Here is a 20,111-nt window from a genome sequence, read left to right as displayed (position 1 = left end):
TGTCTGCTGTGACTTCGGGATGGCAGCTGGCAACACTCACCAATGCACGTCTCCTCTCACCCAGGCTATTCTGGACAAGATAATTTACTGTAGTGTAACTCTCTAGTGGCAAAAGATGACAGTGAGCTAAAATGCCCATTAATAGAGGCTGGTTAAATAGTTGTGGCCTATCTTCACCACAGAATAACCCTTCATTGTCACTGCCGTTTATGTACAAAACAGGTCTGGAACTCTCTACAAGAAACTGTTGACACTGGCAGCGCCCAGGAGGGGACTGGGCTGAGGGGACAGGGAAGGAGGGGTTTCTCACTTAATGTGTAACTGATTCCACCCACTTACTCCAACAGAAGTAAAAAAATAAAATAAAATAAAAAGTCTTCCAGTAGTAGGGAGTACGATAACCGTTTTTAACACACAGGAAACTTGAGACAAAGTCATTAGTTATAATGGGAATCATTTAGAGACATTCAAGAATGGGAGGCCATCAGACGTTTCCCATCCACTTTTTGTCTCCACACAGAACATGAAGCAAAAAGAAAGGGAAGGGTAAGAGCAACATCACCAACAAGTCACAAAGCCAAGCACTGGTAGGACAGAGACTTTATTGTGGCTTTTTGTGGTGAAACATTCAACCCTTCAACATGTGCATTAGGTTTTTGCTTGTTTCTTTCTTTTTTTTGCTGGAGACCACGGTGTGATGCTCAAAGGCCTCTGTCCTCGTCTTCTGTCAGTCTAGTCAATGGTTATTATTTTGTAACAGGGAAAAGTCAGGGAAATCTGGTTTAACATCCCAGGGTAAGGGCTGCAACAGCTGCAAACCATTCATATAAAGTGCGTATGTTCAGTGCAAAAAGGGCAGACCCAGAAGGGCAAGCAGACACCGGGGATGGCCTGTCCCGGAGACAGATGCATTATTCTACAACTCGAAGAAGGAAAAGCCACTTGTCAAACTTCCCCCAAAAGAGATCTAGCATTTTGTTTGCACTTTCTGCTCTCTAACAGGAGAAAAACTTTGAACCTGACAGAGGCCCAAAATAGTTGTTTATTTTACTATCAAAACTCCTGGCTCGGAGGGAAATCCACAGGGTTCTAAGCACCAGAGACACTGGCTTTGCTGCTAGCTCCTGACCGTCTCAGCAGCGGGTGTGAGATCGACAGCCTGAGCTCTGGCTGGTGGGAGGCTTGGAGCTTTTCTTAGGCCTCTCATCTGCAAATCCAAGTCACTGAGGATGACAGACTGTTCCTAAAATGCGTCACATCTTGGGAGGGAAGACAGGCCCATATTAAAGGAGCACATCACCTACTTTCACCAACTGGATGGGGCCTATTCATGGCCTTCCTGTCTGACTCTTGCCTGCAGGCCCATCTCCAAAGCAAACCCTTGGCTCCCTCTGTTAAGGCAAAGCAGTTCACTGCCTTCTCAGTGACCCAGGGTCTCTGCCTGTCTGCCCTCGGGTCCCGAAGAGACTGAAGGGAAGCAGGAGAGAAGAGGAAGTGGTTTCCTCACCAATTTAAGGGGTTCTAATAGGACCGTAGCTCCAGGATCCCGGCTGCCATCCTCCAGCAGCCTCTCCCCGAGGGAGCCACGTCCTCTCACTGCGGCAGGGACATTCACAAACGCCAGCCCCGTGCTCGTAAGCAACCCCTGCATGCCCTTTGCACAGGCTCGCCTTTCTCTCCCTGGGGGATGAGTGCCCCGGTGCCCTCCTGCCGGTGCCTGGGGCTCCAGACCAGATCACTTGTTCGTGCAGCCAGAGCTTCCAGATGCCAGCACCTGAGGCAGGCGCCTTCTGCTCGGACTCCGGACCACAGACTCACGTAACTCCTGTGCTTTTGAGGGGAGACACTCGGAGCGGTTTTACTCCACAGGAAGCACTTGCTCCGAAGCCACCTCTGAATGTTGGGAAGGCAAAGCAGGGAAAAGAGGCCACCCTTTCGGCGCTGCTCTGTGATTCTCAGTAAAACGCACCTTGTCACGAGAAACTACTGGAATGTCTCCACACGGAGGGGGCTGTGTACAAAGAGGATGACCCGGGTTAAGAACCAAAACGCAGGGAAGGTTTTCAGACCGGCAGTAGTCTAAAACAAAAGTGCCTCTTTAGTAGGAGAAGAGTTTCATTTGTTCAGAGATGCTTGGGCGTAAACACGCGTGCACAGGGGTGTGCACACACACTCACTCTGAGGTAGGAAGAACTGGCCGTCTCCAGACACACACACACAGATTCCGCAGTTTTAGAAACGTGGCACTTGTGTGAAAGGGCCTGTCCCTGCCCAAGCCGGCAAGTAGCGTCCGACCCAGCTCTTTCCGACCTGGGCAGAGCCAGGAAGTCTCACTGCACAGGAGGAAAGAGGTGGCAGCATCTCCACCAACCCTGCCCCACAGTTGTCAGGGCCCGCTGCCCACGGTCACTTCCGGGAGCCGGAGCCAAGCGCGCCTCGGGTGTGGCTGGTCAGAAGCCACTGGGTGCAGATGTCCTGCACTACTGCGTCCCCGCTGCTCTCGGCGGCCTGCTGCACCTGCTGGACGAGGACCGTGGCCCGTGAGTGTTCTTGCTTCACGGCAATCAGATAGGCGGAACGCAACTTGCAACACGTCAGGTAGGCCTGAACCTGGCAATGGGTACAGGAGACAGAAGAGAGGAAACCTCAGTGACCAGCCACCAAGAAACACAGCACTGCCCCGGAGCTCAGGCATATAAGCCATGGCGTCTCCCCCGCCGAGTCAGTCACTGGTCTTACCTTGTATTACATTACAGCAACTCTTTAAATATACTGGGCACTAGGCTATTACACTGTGTTATTTCATAGTATAAAAAGTTACTACAAATAAGATAAGGATTCAAAGAGAAGGAGGCAAGCAGGCAGGCAGAGCCTGGCTGTCCTTCCCCTCTGAGGCCTTCCCCCCACCGTCCCGGGCCCTCCGCCTCCCCCTGGGTCTGCTGCCCGCATGTTAGGACTTCAGTTACTTGGGTGATTATTTGATTGATGTCTGTCTCCTTGACTAGACTTCAAGATCCATGGGGACAGGACTAGTGTCTGCTTTTCTACCCTTGCATTCCTGGCGCCTAGCACAGAGCCTGGCATGTAGTGGGGATTCAGTGAGTAAGCATCAAATGAGTAACGAGTGACCGAGTGAACAGTTGCCCTGTCCCCCCACGATGGGCATGCAGGTCTCACTCTTGATTTTTTCTTTTTAAAAAAAAATTCTATTTACTTACTTTTAGAGAGAGGGGAAGGGAAAGCGCGAGAGAGAAACATCAATGTGTGGCTGCCTCTCACATGCCCCCCACCAGGGACCTGGCCCACAACCCAGGCATGTGCCCTGACTGGGAATCGAACCGCGATCCTCTGGTTTGCAGGCTGGTGCTCAATCCACTGAACCATACCAGCCAGGGCTGATGTTTCTCTTTTTAACCTGCTCAGTGTAAAAACTTTTAACAGAAATTGGGGGAATAAAACTTGTAAACATAATTAGAAAAGGTCTAACTTTTGTTGTTGTATCAGAGGAAGCTCAGTTCTGGGCACAAGGGGTGTCTCTCCTATACCCCAACACCCTCCGTCTCAGGGTCCCCAGCCTGGTGAAGATGGGAACCCCTTCGCCCAGGTCCCAATCTCACTGTCACCTCCCCGACTGGCCGGTGTTCCAGGCCAGCCAACAGCGAGGCCCTCCAGAAGCTCCCTTTCGGCTGTGACAGTCCCTCCTGGTGGTTGGAGGGGACACATCCCTCGCTTGGCATGTTGCGGTGCTCCACACTGTTTTGTCTTGGTCACTAAAGTCCTTCTTTCCTAAGCCCAGTCGTCCTGTCCTACTCATCATCTATAGTCAGAAGTGGTCTGGTGTGTTCCGAGCTCACTGAAGTGATCGTCAGGTCCTGCTGTTTGGGTGTCTGCCTGCTGCCCCACGACGTTAGTTCTTACCCAGGACTTTGGCCCCACTTGGCACCTATGTGTACGTTAAATCCATAATACAAGTTGGCAGGCAGAATCTCTACCCAGAGAAAGAAGGCACTTTGCCAGAAAGGTTGGAATAGGAACCAAATAAAGCTATTTTTTGGTAAGATTTTGTGCTGGAGATTACTTAAGTACGTACAACAGCTGCTGAAAAAAGAAACAACTCTTAAAAGTAATGCCTGTCTAGATTTTAGTGCATGTCTTTCCCAGGGACCAAGCCCCCATCCTGCTGAGTGGGAGACTCACTGAAGGCGTGGAAAGAACTGCAGTCTGGGACTCAGGGAACCCACGTGTCTGGCCTGGCTGGCAGGCTCTCACTGGGAGTCTAGCAAAGTGAGCCTCCATGTTTCCAAATATCAGAATTCGACCCTTGCAGCAGGAACCCATCAGGGTGTTGCAGAAATAAAGAAACGTTAAGCACATATTTGCCTTAACCCCTTAAATGGAAAGCACCCTGAAAATTTACTCCAGGGACTAGGAGTACTGCCCCTGGAGTCAGTCTGTGGTTGCATAAGAAGCCGTTTGCCAGACACCAGTATCCTTCCCACTCAGCTGCTGGGTCATCCCACTGCTACGGTCATGCGGTCTGGCTGGGTTTTCCCATCCCTCTCCTGGGCAGTGGGCCTTCCTCTAATGGCAGGTGGATCGGGTCTGCTGCCAGGAGCACTTTTATTTTGGGAATACTTTTACTTTGGCTGGCACTCTTTACAAAGGCAATGTGACGCAGTGGTTCACTGACTTCCTGCTAAACAGGGAAGAGCTCAAAGGGGGCAGAGAAAGGCCAATTCCAGAGAATGAGACCCCAGTGGGCACGTGTTGGTTAAGGGTCAGGTGGAGTCTTTATCCTACTGTAGATGGTACCCTTGTCCCTTCAGAAGAAAGAAATTCCTGCCCAGCCCAGGCCAGGCCAGGTAGCTCAGTTGGTTAAGAGTACTGTTCTGATATACCAACGTTGTGGGTTCAGTCCCTGGTCAGGGTGCATATAAGAGGCAACCAGTGAATGCATAAATAAGTAGAACAACATATCAATGTTTCTCTCTCTAAAAGAAAAAAAATCAACACATAAAAATTTTTAAAAAGAAATGCCTGCCCACTCTGAGAACCTCATTCCATCAGTCACCTGATGGTGGAAGTGGGGGATTTCCTAGGACTGCCTGAGAGAAGACCACAGAAAATGGAGGCCCAAGAGCAGCCAAAGACTCGTTTGTCCTGGGGATAAAGAAATGTGAAGGCAAAGGCTCATGCGGTCAAAGTTCAGGCATTCCCCGTCTACTCCCTCTCGTCACCCGGATCCGGGTCCCGGCTCCAGCTCTGGAGGACGAAGACGCTGAGATGCCAGGCTGGATGGAACTGTCATGAGGAGCAACGAGTAAAGATGATAAAGCAAGTGTACGGCGATGCTCGTGAGCACCACCAGGGTGTGGAGACAACTCTGCTCACCTTGTTGTCATCGTTGTGTATCGCCTGGATCAGGCCCTCCAGCTCCTGTGCAGAACAGAAACACAGCAGTCGTGAGAGGGGGAAGGGCGCCGGCGTGAGAGCTGGGGCCCGGTCCAGCATCGGCCCAGCTGCTCCAACTCTGGGAGGCGGATGCCACTGGACTCTTTTGTTTAAACTCAACCCCTGCTGTAAGAGCAACAAAGAAATGGATAACACTGAGCCTAGGATAACACTAACGATAACACTGAGCCTAGGAATTTGAGGAGAAGGAATAGCTCTCAAAAGGCCTGTCTTTGGCCTTCACAAATGATGTGGCTCTGTCACAGGGGGACAATTTCACAGGCGACATGCTTCCAAGGCCACGTGCAGACCCACCTTGACTTCCTCCACAACGACAGGGAGGCGCTTCACGCCAACCAGCCATGGACACTTCCATGTGTGAACAACATTAAAATGGATGCTGAGGGCTACCTTCTGGGTAGAGAGGTTATTGCCATGAATTTTCCTTCCAGAGAAAGGTTGGTTAGAACGAGGCCATTATTACAGGAGGGTTAGAAAGATAAGGCGGTCTTGCAGAGCTTCAGGCACATTGTGGGGAACAGAAACACTGAAACAGAGGGAGGAGCCAAGAGGTCTGGGGGTGAGCGCACCTGCGGCGGAATTCTCCTGAACGCTCCCAAGCAGTTGAGGAGGATCGTGTCCCCGTCGCTCTTGGCTGCCACGCCTGACTCACTGACACACCTGAGCAGCTGTCGGATCTCACTGTACTTGCCCCTCTCCACCAGCTGCCGGGCAGCTCTGCAGTAGGTTGCGGCAGCATCCAGCTGGAAGTCCTAGAACAGAAGGAGGGATGCGGGGCTTAGGGAGGAGGGTACATCGGCAGTGGGAAAGAAGGCGGCACTTAAAAAGCTCCCACTATGCCCGATGCAGGTAAGCCGTACTGACTGCAGTCACAATAGAGAAGACACATAAGACAAACAGAAAAACAAGCAAAATTTTCCTTTTTTGGAGTTAAGCAGACATTTAGGAAGTAACCATTAAAATTTAACCTTAATATCAAAACTCATACATCTCACTTGCTGTTGTATCACTTTGTGAAAAGATTCTAATCAAGTTCATAATAGCAGTTCATTCTTTCTCTGAGTCACCTGTTCTTGGGAAACAGATGCTGGTGCAGGTATGTGCTGCCCTGGTGCTGTTAAGAGGCGCCTATTATTCGGAAATAGACCAATTCACCAAAAGATTGATTTGCTGGAAGCTGCCAGATACGCAATTTAACTTTAAGCCTGGTCTAGGACCACCCTTGACCCCTGCCACAGGTCTGGGAGGAGCTGCCTGATCACCAGGTGTAGCTGTGTGTGGGGAGCTTTGTCCAGCACTGAGAGGGGTGGGAAGAAAGAAATCTCTCCATTGTTCATGAAGCCACTGATCCATGAGACATGCCTAATGCTTAAGTTTAAGAGTCTGCCAGCTCAGAGTGGTGGTCCCCCGGTATCTGCAAGCGGCTGTGCGGCAGGGGCTGGTCTGGAGAAACCCCTCTGCTCCACGTGTTCAGCGCCCTGCACTAGCCACTGCTCCAGTGACACAGCTAGACTTGGGGCCTCTAATCACAGGCAACAGAAAATGTACGGTATTTTGCTGTGTGTAATGCCCCTCCCCCCCATTTTTGAGGAAAAAAATAAGGATGCACATTATACATGGGCAGTACTAATTCCGTATCTATATACATTTTTTTGTTAAAGATTTTATTTATTTATTTTAGACAGAGGGGAAGGGAGGGAGAAAGAGAGGGAAACATCAGTGTGTAATTGCTTCCCATGTGCCCCTCACTGGCCTGCAATCCAGACATGCGTGTCCTGACTGAGAATCGAACCAGCAACTCTGGTTTGTAGGCTGGCGCTTGATCCACTGAGCCACACCAGCCAGGGCTATATAAACGTTTTTAATTCTTTTATTTATGCTCACTACATTAAAAGTGTAACTCTAAAATGCAATAATGGTATCTGTATACAAAATAATACCCTGGAATAAGATAATTGGTTTTGTTTCTGAATATAAGCAAATGAAAAATTGAATTAAAAAATTAAAAGATTTTTTTCCTGAAAGTTTGGGGCCAAAACATGGGTGCACACTATACATGGGAGCATGTTACACATGGCAAACTATGGTTCTCATCAAGCCAGCTCCTGGGCAGGTGGAGGGTGGAGGGGCAGCCTGGCTGCCAGTGGCCCCCCCTGCTGAGCAGGACCCACCTGCCCCTCAGTGGCCACCTCCTCTAACCACATTCCCCTGAGGGGTGAGCAGAGGGTCTGCAGGTAAACAGTTATGGGGAAGTGTCCTCGACTTGTATCAGGTAGTTATTTGCTAGCTTTTGATGAATCTGTCACAGGTTACTTGACTTTCGGTAAAGTGGCCTAGAGTCTTGAATTTGACCCGGTTCTCTAATAGCCACCTCCTTAATTTCATCCTTGATGTGCACGTAAATCTGCTTTTCTGGAGATAAAAATTCTCTGAAAAGTAACCTCTCTTGGAAGTGGTCAGGTGTGATCACCCTCAGCAAGGTCTCGAGCAAGCCAAGTCATACCTGCAGAACACGGAATGCAATCCCAAAACCGTCTTCTATGTTTTTCCCTCCTAGCATGACCTGAAAAGGAGAAGGCAACGTGCTTAAAGGAGCAGATTCTTGGAGTAGCCCCTCAAACAAGAGTGAGGGCCCCCACTTATTCATTTACTCCACAAACACTTGTTGAGACTCTAAGAGCTAGGCGGTAGGAACACAGGAGTAATGGTGGTGGACTTGCTCCCCAGGCTTGTGGCTCGCGCTCCAGCTGGGTGGCAGCCACGGAACAACAGAAACATGTGATAAATGCACCGGAGAGAACAGTCTGCTGGAGGCATGAAACACTGCGCGTACCTTGCAGGCAACGTCCATTTTCATGTGGTTGTTTCCAAACAGGGTCGGCAGAGGCAGGGTGGTGGTCTGAGAGGTCCCAGCGCTTTCACACCGATGCAGAAACCTGGTCACCTCCATCTGCAGCTGAAGGGTGTTCATGTGCCTGCAGGGACAGGAGACCCACCATCCAGCCTCCTGAGGGGCTTCAGGAGTGACATGACCAGGGTTGGGTGACTGGGAAATCATAATGACAGAGCAATGGAAAAGGCAAAAGAAATGATGTAGAAGGAGAAGAGAGCAAAATACCCTCTGAGTGGCTACGAGAAGACAAAACTGGGTGGTCTGGTGCCCTGCACAGACTCACAATAGTGAAGGTGCTTCGTGGAACTGACTGAGGCCCAGTGGTCGCATCAGTAAGTATTTCCGGAGCACCGGGGTGCTGCTAACCACAGAGGTCACAAACCCTGCCCTCACCGAGTCCACCGGCTGAGGGGAGGTGGATGATGAGCAAACACAGAACATAACTAGCAACTGGGTCTGTGGGGCAGTAAGTGACGGCAGTGGTGCATTTACTTCAGATGTCGTATCCTAAGCAGCGGGACCAGCAGGCAGACAGGCTGCGAGGGCAGAAGGACTGGGTGTGTTGAGGAGACCCTGGGAGGCTGGTATGATGGACGCTCAGCTAGGAGAAGACAGAAGCTGGGAGAGGAGGTGGAGGCACAGGCCGGGGCCAGATGGTGCACACTGCGCCTACTGCGAGGGGTTCAGAGTTTCATGTGCTTGTGACATGTGATCCCAACCCCCCTCACTCTCCTCTACAGGCTCTCCACGCTGCTACTAGACTCGCCTTCCAGAAATCCTTCCTTTTAGATGAGTATACTCCCCCTCCCCGAGGGTTTAGGCATGGATGGGCAAGAGCAGCTGGTTCCCCAACAGACGCTCAGTTCCACCCTCTCTGCCCCACCCGACTTGTTCCCTGAACCCGGAGCTACCTTGACACATCGGCTGCGGTCATCTTCTTTCGGAAGAAGGGGGTTTTCTTCTTTTTAGAGCTGCGGGAGGTTTCTTGGAGGTAGATCTTCAGGTGATCCTTGGCCTTAAGCAGCCATGAGAGTTTCTCTCCCAGTTCCGTGTATGTCTTTGCTTTGTGACTGAAGAACCGAATACAGGTCATGGCCGCCCGGACTTGGTCCTAGAAGGGAAAACGGGGGTTCGGGTCAAAGGAGGTCAGGGATATTGGAGATGGGGGTTTGAGGAGAATTCTGATCTGATTCCCACCCGTGACGCTTGCTTGCCAGCACCCCTTTCCACTGGCAGCTGCATGGCTGTTTTGTATCAGTCACTCTTAGGCCCAAGAGATCCCACAGTGAAGTGACTGGCTGAGCTCTTGGGAAGGACAGTATTCCACTACAGAAGAGAGCTTTAGAAGGACACTGTTGGTTTGCCATTCAACTTGGCATCACTCTCACTGTGGTACCGAGTAACTCGGTTTCCCTGTGATGTAGTACTGGCAACCCTCGGACAGACTGGGAGAAACCTGTTTCCTCTCCCTTCATGCATCTTCTCTAAAAACACTTACTCCTTCATTCCAATGAATTTTGCATTCATGCCTCATGTTCACCCTGAAACTACCACCTACCTTTTTTTACCTTTATGTTACTCAGATTCTAAAGAATGCCACTACTGACAAGATCAAAGGCCACTTCTTTCGGATGGGGAGAGCAATCCTATTACTTAACAACGCTAGAGAGCAACTCAGATTTGCTGGAGCATCAGTCAAATAGCTGGGCTGGGACAAAATGAGTCTTGTTCCCCTGGTCATGTGCAGTGTCCGCTGGCACGGGGCAGGGCATCAGCAACAGAGACAGAGGCAGGCTGGGGTCCACTCTCACCTTCATAAACTGCTGCAGCTCGTACAGAATGTGGTAGAAGTTCTTCTTCTGTAAATGTTGGCAGGCGGCGAGCAAGTACTCTCCCCAGCTCTCCAAGGTTGCATCAATGGATTCTAGCAAGTTTTCCAAAACGTGCAGCTTTCCACTTTTATAGCTTGGCTGGAAAATGCCTTCTATGAAGACTTCCGGAGGACTCTCCTGCAGCAGGACAAAGCAGAAAGTCACGAGTCTTGAGCCTGGGTCTGGCGCTGTCCGGCACCCACTCTGAATTCCTTCTGCATCCTCCTGGACCACAGGTGGCAAACACAAGGCCCTCGGGCTGAACCCGGCCCTCCACCTTGTTTTATCCAGCCCAGCACCCTGTTTCTACCTGGTGGCAGTGACGAGCTCTCACTTAGCTGTTAAGGAGTAGTTACATGTATACAATCCTACAATTACATTCGGCCCTTTGAAGACAACTGCGGGGCTGATGTGGCCCCCAGTGAAAATGAGTCTGACACCCCTGTCCTAGACCTTTTGGGTGTCACAGACGCCTTTGCAAATCCCATGCTCACAACCGTTCCACTGCCTCCTGCCCTGCACCGAAAGATCCTTGTCAGAGTTACCTGTGCTCACTGTCTCCTGTTATCTCCTAGGAGTTTTCTTTTGAACCTACTCTTACCTAGTTTTGTAACCACAGCTCCATTGAAACTGTCCCTGAGGTCACCAGTGACCTCTATAGTATTAGATCTAAAAGTTAAGGCCTGGTCCTTGTTTTCTGTCTGATTTATTGACAGCTTTTGATACAGCTGATGGCTTCCTCCTCCTTGAAAATTTTTCTTTATTTTTGCTTCCAGGACACCACCCTCTACAGGTTTTATCTCTACTTTTCTGGCTACTTATTCTCAATCTCCTTTGCTGATTCTCCTCATCTCCCTAGGGCTTAAATACCGTCTACTGCACAACTGTGCCTAAACCCGTTTCCAGCCTGTCTATTCCTTCTGAACGCTAGCACCTTATCCCCAGCTGACTTCCAATGGCCTGTTCAACATGTCCTCTCGGGTACCCAGTAAACCTACTACATCTGAAACTGTGCCGGCAGTTGCTTCTTTCAAATCTGCTCTTTCTGCAGTCTTCTCTTTCTCAGGTAGAGATTTCATTCTTCTAGCTGTTCAGGTCAAAATCCTCAGTTATCCCCTGCCCCCATGCAAAATTCATCAGCAAATTCCATTGGCTCTGCTATTGAAACACATACAGAGTACGGAGGAATCTGAGCACTTCTCGCCACCTCTACTGGACCAAGCCATCAGCACCACGTGCTTGGTCTCCCATCTTCCACTTCTGCCTTTCTTTTGTTCAATGCCAACAATCCCACCTGAGTCATTCTGTAAAACGTAAGTTAGATCATGTTATTCTTCTGGTCAAAATTCTTCCATGCTTTTCTCTGTCACTCATCGCAAAGCCCAAGTCCTCCAATGTCTACCCAGCCTTATGCGAGCTGGCTCCTGCTGCCTTTCTGACCTTATCTGTCCCTACCCGTCCTCAGCTCAGCCTGTTCTAGCCACCCTGACCTTTGCCAGTCCCTCTGCCTGGCCTGTGCTTCCTCCAGTCTGCAAGGCTCACACCCACCCCTTTTAGGCCTTTCCTCAGATGTCATCTTCCCTTGGTGCCCTATCTAAAACTGCACAACCCACTCTGTCCTCTGCTTTGTTTTTCTTATTACTCATGACCTACACCATATATTTTATTTATCTGGCTTATTGTCTCTCTCTCTCCATTATTATGTAAGTTTTATGAGGGCAGATATTTGTGTCTGTTTTTTTCACTGCTGTATCTTTAGTGTCCAGAATAGTTCTCGGCTATCACAAACACTTCTTGGGTGGATGAATGAATGAATGAATGATAAACATTATGTAACTCCTCAGGAAAGTGTATAATAGACTAACCTCCTTACTTCTGAAGCTCAGCTGTGGTTCTGAGACCATGAGCCATAAACCCCTATTACATAGTCATAGAAAAGAAAAATAATTTGGGCATTTAGATTTTCGATCAGGAGGACCTAATGGAGAGTAAAAGATGGCTGTAAGCTCATGGTAGTATAACCCTGCTGGCCCAGTAGCACTGGGCATGAGCTGCTTAGAAGCGGATAAGACCTGAGCTTTGAGAACGTCCATAGATGGTGATTCTTTTCTGATTCAGGCTGTTCCTACCTAAGCAGCCCAGACCTAACCTACACATGGTAGGACAGACTTTAAGAAGCAGAAGCATCAGCTCCACAGGAAAGATGGAATTCCTCAGAGGAGCAACACATCAAAGACTTTAATTTCATCAATTCGTCTATCTGCTCATTCATTCATCAAATTGGCACTAGGCCAGGTGTCTGAAGATACAGATTAGTTAAACACAGGCCTTCTCGGTCCAGATGGGTAGACACAATGGTAAACAAACAGTCGCAATCCAGTGGGGAACATGCACTAACAGAGCTGTGATGTAGGTGTAAGGGTGGTGAAAAGGAAGGAATTATTAACATTACTAGCATGTTCTGTGAACATGCAACAGAGAGGGTGTGAGAAGACAGATGAGTATGCTCAGAGAAAGCAAGGAGGGGAGAGCGCGTTGTAGGTAGAGGGAAGAGCACATTCAGACTCGGGGAGGCGAGAAAGTGGTCCATGGTGCAATCAGAAAAATTCAAGTGATTTGGTAAATCTGAACTGTAGGGTACAGGTAGGATCTGTGGTGAAAATGTGCAGGAGAAATAGGGGCCCTACTCCTGGTGGGTCCTACATGCCTGCCAGGGCATTTGGACGTCGTCCAGTGAACATGTATTTATGTTTTAGAAGGCTCATTCTGGGGCAGTGTGGTAGGGAAAGGGGTGAAAAGGGCATAACACCTGTGACATAGGCGTTTAGTCACGGTTGTCACTATGTGTTTTTTTCTGTTGTTCTCAGCCTGCCTGAGAATGGAGGCAAGGTAACCCAGTTCAAGGGTAACTGTGATTACAGGAGATGGAAAGGAAGCTTCCATTCTGGCTCTGACAACTGTAAAGTACGGGAACGCTGTGGTCAGCTCTCCGCAAGATAAGTAAGTAAGCAGCTTAACCCTCTGGACTAGTCATTAGTTAGAGGAAACGGAACTGGGTGATTTCCATTCTTTGTTTGTGGTTGGGAGAAGCAGACTTACCTCCAAACTCATTTGGAAACAAGGGAAAGGAAAGAGTTAGCAATTAAACTCCAAATAGTATAACTTTTGACTCTTCTTGAGACCTGGTTCGTAGCTAAGGCCCAGGCAGTAGCTAAGGCAGTGCAGTGAAGCATTCCCCTCTCACTGTCCTGTACAGGCACAGTGACCATGGCCCTGTGAACTCTTGACCTCACCTGGAGCAATCCTCCAACGTAGGATTTGCACACTTCCACTGGCTGCCATTTTGAATTAGGGTGGCAGACTGAAACTGAAGTATACCTTGAGGTTCTTTAATTTTATATAAAATTTGGTATGAATCAGCTAATTCTTTGTTGGGAACCGCCCTGCCTGGTTTCAGGAGCTATAAAACCCCATGGCTAAGGCTGAGGGAGTGACCTTTGGACCATAAACCACTAAGGAGACAAAGCTTATCTCCCTGGCAGGAGCGCTGCTTCTGCTTCATCCATCTCTGGCCCCCAATGCTTGGTTGATTAGTCAATGATGGGTAAGACCCCTGGGGAAGGGGCAACCTAAGCCAGACATGATGACTTGGGAGGTCCTCAAGGAAGGACTCAGGGAGCTGCAGCAGAAAAAGGGTGATGGACCCTCGCCCCCCAGCTTTGATGAAGTCGTCAGTCTGTCTGTGAGAAGTCTCCAAGAATTCCTTGGCTATCTGCCTCCTCTGCCTGACTTAAGCCTGAAAACAATGACTGAGGGTGGTGTAGCCCTGTGCTGGGAATGGCGGGCTCCCTGGGTAATTAGGCCTGAGAAAGAATATGTGAAACCCTGTGAAGCCTGCTTTGCTCTAAGTATGCTCTTAGTTAAGTGATAAAGGCCTGAGCAGAAAATGTGTTTGTTTTCCCAAAGTTCTGTAACCTTTTAGCTGATAGACCTTGACTTAGAAGAAGGCCAAATAGTTCTTTGTATGTTATCTACTGTTTACTACCTGACAATGATTAATAAGTTGTACCTGAACTCCTGTGCAAAAAACCCAATAAAAGCCTGTCTAGGCAAGGGTCGGGGTGCTCTCCCCTTGAGAGGGTGGCCAGGCCATTCTGAGGTGCTCCCCCCTTGAGGGAGTAGCTGTGCTGTCCCTTTTCCTCCACAGGACTTGGTAGTCCATGTGAATTTGTCTTGATTCTCCATCCATAACACTGTGGGTACTGCAGGCCTGTGCACGCGTCAATTCCTCATAAAGTTTTCATGGACCATTCCAATAAAAGAGGGAATGCCACAGGGTTACATTGAGAGAGAGGCCAGACTTGGCTTAACTTTGCTTAACAATGGCTCCGAAAATAAAAAGCCCTCAGGGTGCTTCGGCCAGCTGTGGGAGGAGGCAAGCCATGCCAGGTGGGAAAGGGGGAAGGAGAACACAGCTTCTTTCCATTGGAGACCGAGGCCCAAACATAGGGTTTGTGTTGTGGGGAATTCCTGGCCCTCGTGGTAAAAGCTCTGAATGGACGAGAAGCTGGGTCAGCAGGAGGACACAGGGGCAAGGCGTGTGGAAACAGAGAGGTTAAGCAATTTGCCCAAACATCTTATTCCAGAGACCAGGCTCTGAATGGTTATTTGATTCCACTGTAAGCTTTGGGAGAAGAACTGAAATTCGTCATTGCCAGTCAAAAAGGCAATTTGGGATCCCCGTTAGGACTGGCTGCACATCCATCGAATCATGATTTGTGTAGACAGAATTTTCCACTTTGACCTGTCAGAGGTGATCCCATAGCTTGACACTGGGTTTAGTTTAAAGGAGTTATAGGTCTCCCCACTATTCCCCCAAAGCTGAGTGGCCAACCAGGAAGGCACAGCAGGCCCCGCCCTCCAGAAGCTGCGCCTGTGCCTCACCTTGTTGAGCAGGTGCAGCAGGGCTTCCCGCAGGCAGCCGTGCCTCACGTAGAAGCTGATGACGGCCAGGCTGGTGCTGTAGTTGTGCAGGTAGAAGAGGCATTCCTGGTAGTAGGTGTTGCTCGTGATCTTCCCCTCAGGAATCACCTCCAGAGAGAGGCTCTGGGTCCGAAGGGCAGCTTCTAGTTCTTTCAAGGTGGCTGAGTAATCATCGTCTTGCTGACAGGACAGAAGGGAGTGGGAGGGAGAAATTTCAGCAGCCCCTGAAATTATTGCTTTCGAACGATATTTAACAATGTGGAAAAATGCTCATGATACCATTTTAAGGGTAGAAAAACAGGCAGGATACAAAATTCTATATATTCGAATACTGTGTAATATCAAATGTCATTCAAAAACATAAAAGAAAGTTCACCAAAATCTAAATACTACTTAAGCCCTGCTGGTGTGGCTCAGTAGTTTGAGCGCTGGCCTGCAAACCGAAAGGTTGCAGGTTCAATTCCCAGTTGAGGCACATGCCTGGGTTGCAGGCCAGGTTCCCTGTTGGAGGAGTGTGAGAGGCAACTGGTCAATGTATCTCTCGCACACTGATGTTTCTCTCCCTCTCTATCTCCCTCCCTTCCCTCTCTCTAAAAAAAAAGTAAATAAAATCTTTAAAAATATATAAAAAATAAATACTACTTAAGTCTGGGTATGAAATCTATGTGATTTTTATCATTTAAAAAAGTTTTCTGCAGTTTGCTTTGAAAAGAAACTGACCCTGTACTACTTATCTCAGCACATATAGTTATTTATCCAACCACATATAGTACAGAGAATAAAGTCCAAGCCCGGCAGCCCCACAGGACTGCCCCATCAGCTGAGCGCAAGTGGGTCTTTTCCCCAGGTCATTACTGCTCCTGGGCCTCCCTCCCCGAGCGGCCCCTCTGCCTGCTGTGCTCTCACCAAAGACAGGAGTGGCCTCACTGTGGACTCCAGGTACTCAACCACGTCCAGGACCAGTCTTGAGCCATGACTCAGCTGGTTGATGTCCAAGGGGGGCTTCAGGCAGCGACTGAACTTCTCTCGAGCTGCGGTGAGGTTCCCAGCCTTGAGGCAGGCCATTCCCCAAGCATGCCACGCCCCAGAGGTATCAAGCCCAGTCTTTGTGGAGACCTGGAGGAAAAATTGCTCCTTTTAGTTAGACGTCCCTCCGTCAAGGCCTGAGAGTCCCCAAGACCTGATAAGTCCCCTGTTGCCATCATCTGTCCCCACCCTCAACCTCCACAAACTGGTCATGCCCTAGATACTTCCCCACGGCCAAGAACAATTGAGAGATGGAAATCCCTGTTTGCAAGGTTAGGCAGAGGCAATTCACTACAGTGAGGTAGGGGTAACCTTAATCCTCGCCTCACCTCAACGCCTAGTTGGTAGTACTCAGCTTCCAAAAGCTGGTTCCTTAGCCTGGTTACTGCAGCCGGCTGCAGGAGCTGATCCAGAGATGGCACGTGGCGATAGGCAGCAGCAACTAAAATATTCAGGACGTCTACCTTGCTGATGTAGCTACAGGAGGAAAAGGACAAGGCAATGAGGCTCCACCGAGTCTTTCTAAGAACAGTTGCTGCTTAAAGGCTTTCTGTTTCCTTTCCCATGTGACATGGGATCATGAGAATCGGGACATACAGACACCAGGGGAGAAGGCTCTGGAGTCAGACTCTGCATCTCAACTAGCAGCTCTATGATCTTTGGCGAGTTAGTTAACCTCGCTCTGTCCCAATTCACTCATCTGTAAAATGAATATGGAAATGAAATCACCCAGGTAAGAGGCTTAGGGTAGTGTCTGGAACTTTGCAGGCACTCATGATTACATGTTAGATATTAATAGGGGTAGGGACACTCAGGTCTTCCGTTTGCGGCATGGACTTCACACTGAATGTTGGAGGCTCACAAGAGACCTGCTTGCCTTTTGGTCCTTTTGAACCCTGCCTGCTTGGGAGAGAGCACAGAGACCGTATTGATGGCCTGTGCTCCTGGTTGGTACGGAGGTCACATCACTGCCATTTCCCGGAGGTGTTGCTGGGCAGGGAGGGGCTTCCTGGTCCTTCCCTTGGGTTCTAGTCTCCTGGACTTGACTTCCTTTCCCTGGGCTAAGGATAAGCTTTCATGACAGCTTACTAGGACAGCCACCTTTGATGTGCTCCTGACACGTGGAGATTGCAAAAACCTTCTAATGACAGAAAGCCCAGAGGGGTGGACTGTTCTGTCTAGTGTTGCCTGAACTCAGGGTTCTCAAATCTTGTATCATAATTCTAGCAAGAAACCCTATGGATCCTGACTTGTCCACAGATTTCCCTGAAAAGAGATTCAGTGCATGAGTGATGCTCAACCTAGTGTGAATGGAGTAGGAAAGTATCGTGTGTAAAAGCAAATTTGGTGTCGCTGTGTATTATTTATTTGTAATAGGTGGTGTGAGTTTTGTATGGGTTAAAAACAGTAGAAAAATATTCTGCAAACCAGGAGTTCTAAACACATGTGGGAGATGTATCCACCCCCCTCAGCAAAACAGCATAGAGACAGCAGAGCGTATCTGCATCGAGGGTGGGGGAGAAGGAGCGTGCCATTTGAAACCACTGCTGAAGCCCAGGGCACGGGGGTGGGTGAGAACCCTCTGGAGCAGGACTTCCTTAATCTTGGCTTCCCTCGGACTGAAGTGGGTATTTCTTCCATCTATATTTTAGATTTTGAAGGAAGCATAGGAATTCATGTAAATTTTGCCCCCCTACCCAATCTACCTTTTTCTTTTAATAAAACTTTACTCCAGTTATGTTACTGATATTCAAGATATATTTAGATATATTTTTATTTTTGCCTTAAGTTTTATTTTTTGCTATAGGGTGGGGTTTCTGTTCTTTCCCTCTCTCCTCCATTTCTGATTCTTTTCATGGTTATTTTAAAAACTTTACTTAGCATGCTATGTATATGGATTCATTTAGCAACTTGAAAAATGACGTAGCATCTAATGCGTCTTGAGATAAAACAGTGACATTAACTCCTTAATACTTCCTTCCATTTTTTGTCCCACTTCCTTCTGTCTGTCTCAACCTTTGGCTTTTTGTTACTAAAAATAATAAAGCTAACATTTTTGGAATAGTAGGCTGAGTTCTTAGCCCTTTACATGGATATTCTCACTTTATCCTCGTAACAGCCCATGACATCAGTATTATCATCACCCCCACTTTACAGAGGAAGACACTGAGGCCCAGAGTGGTTAGCAGACTTGTTCAAGGTCACAGAGCTCGGAAGCGGTGAGGCTGAGATTCACTGCACACTCTGCTGGCTGGTGAGTCTGCAGGCAAGTACTCTGAGCAAGCCCCCAAAGGTACTTAGGAAGTAGGCCCTCTGCTCCCAAATCTGGCTGGGACTGAGTGCTGGGAACATACAACATGAGTCATACATCTGGGTGGATAAGCCGGGAACTATGAGTTTTCATTGCTGGGTTAATACACGGAGGCAGAACAGGTTGTGCAGGGACCTGAGGCTTGATCACAGCTTTCCCAAAGAGACTTCTACTATATGACTCAGATTCCTACCCATGACACAGGGATATATCGGTCCCCAGTGCACTTTATAGATCAGTTCCTCAGAACCCCGAGGCCACCGTCTGAATTTGGTCAAGGAGCAGGCAGAATTTTGGTCAAGGGCGAGCACTGGACATTCAGGGAGGACATATCCTTAAAAGCCAGAAAGATCCACAGAGATTAAAGGTGCTCCCCGACCTGATTTAATGACCCATCAACCACAGTCCTCATTGCTCCTCTAAACTGGTATCACTTACAGTAAGTCAGTTGGAGGCTTTCACTCCTTTCTGACTGGGTAGAGCTAGAGAACACTCTGCTTTGAGGACCCACTCAGGGAAGGAGAAGGACAGCCTGCTGAGGCAGGTAAAGAAGACCACCCGTGATCTGGTGACAGCATCACATCAACACCTAACTGAGATGCAATCATTTCAGCATGTCTTGTCAGGAAGGATGGCGAGGTGGAAACTCACAGTGGGGTCAGGAAGAGAACCTGGAAAGAAATGACTGCCATGCAAAAGAACGGAGGCGTATCCCCACCCACCTGTCACAAAGGGCCAGGTCCTGGCTGCGGCCAGCCTTGACAAACATCATCTTGGCGCTGAAGAGCAGCTGCTTCATGATGTCGATGAGCAGCCCCGCGTCCACCTCCGGGTTGGCGAGGCCCTGGGACAGCCTGCAGCAGTGCTCAATCAGCTGGTGACCACAGGCAGTGCCGTCCCGGTGCAGACTCAGGATGGCAATGCACAAGGAGGCGCTGGGGGCCTGGCCGGTGGAGAGGAGGGAGAAACACCATGAGTCCAGGGACTGGAGCATTCTTCAAATGCAGACAGTGGGAATTACGCTTTCTGCTGCACAAAGCTCGAAAAACACTGACCAAGGAGCCAAAATTCCACAGCGAAGCAGAAGCGGAATAAAACAGGTTTCAGATGTTCTAAGCAGCACCACCAAGGCTCTGTCTGCTAGTTTTTGTCGCCTTTCTGAGAAGAATGTGGCAGTGTTCCCGTATTACCTACTTCCTGGGAATGTCCACAGGTCCCTCCTTTTTCCAGCCAGCTGTCCTACTAACACAGGTCTTCCTTAGTACTGGCCTGGACTATGACACCCATCTTGCTTCTCTGACCACCTGGAGAAGCCTCTGCTTCAAGTCACTGGACACACTGCTGCTACATCAGTGCTCCAAAAGCACATTCCAAAACCTTTCCTGGTCCCTGACGCCTACTCAGTACACATATTTCTTACTGCAGAATTCAAGTCCCTAAACATTATGGCTCATTTCAATTCCACCCTTTCCTACCTCTCTACCAGAAGCCTATCCCTCAAAATAGAACCATTTTCAATTCCCCATCATGCCTTGCAATTTTTGACACTGTACGT

The 20,111-nt window shown here is 49.1% G+C and overlaps 1 protein-coding gene across 2 annotated transcripts in view; it reads right to left on the bottom strand.

Moving 5' to 3' along the window:
• Positions 1-386: 386 nt before the first annotated feature.
• ZFYVE26 (zinc finger FYVE-type containing 26) overlaps positions 387-20,111 on the bottom strand; it is a 61,653-nt gene continuing 41,928 nt past the window's right edge. For both annotated transcript variants that reach the window (XM_037031775.1, XM_037031776.1), the window contains 11 exons: positions 19,279-19,499; positions 16,575-16,722; positions 16,126-16,335; positions 15,181-15,399; positions 10,177-10,374; positions 9,277-9,476; positions 8,306-8,447; positions 7,976-8,035; positions 6,042-6,224; positions 5,392-5,436; positions 387-2,610 (listed from right to left, as the gene is read on the bottom strand). In XM_037031775.1, the coding sequence (XP_036887670.1) occupies positions 2,407-2,610; positions 5,392-5,436; positions 6,042-6,224; positions 7,976-8,035; positions 8,306-8,447; positions 9,277-9,476; positions 10,177-10,374; positions 15,181-15,399; positions 16,126-16,335; positions 16,575-16,722; positions 19,279-19,499 (1,830 nt within the window). In that variant the 3' untranslated portion in view covers positions 387-2,406. The remainder of the gene's footprint in view (positions 2,611-5,391; positions 5,437-6,041; positions 6,225-7,975; positions 8,036-8,305; positions 8,448-9,276; positions 9,477-10,176; positions 10,375-15,180; positions 15,400-16,125; positions 16,336-16,574; positions 16,723-19,278; positions 19,500-20,111) is intronic.

Source organism: Sturnira hondurensis, unplaced genomic scaffold (genome assembly GCF_014824575.4).
Source record: "Sturnira hondurensis isolate 20B ecotype Veracruz unplaced genomic scaffold, ASM1482457v3 Scaffold0021143, whole genome shotgun sequence".
Taxonomy (NCBI): Eukaryota; Metazoa; Chordata; class Mammalia; order Chiroptera; family Phyllostomidae; genus Sturnira; species Sturnira hondurensis.
Note: the sequence above shows the minus strand (reverse complement) of the source record. Positions and strands in the feature narration are given on the sequence as shown.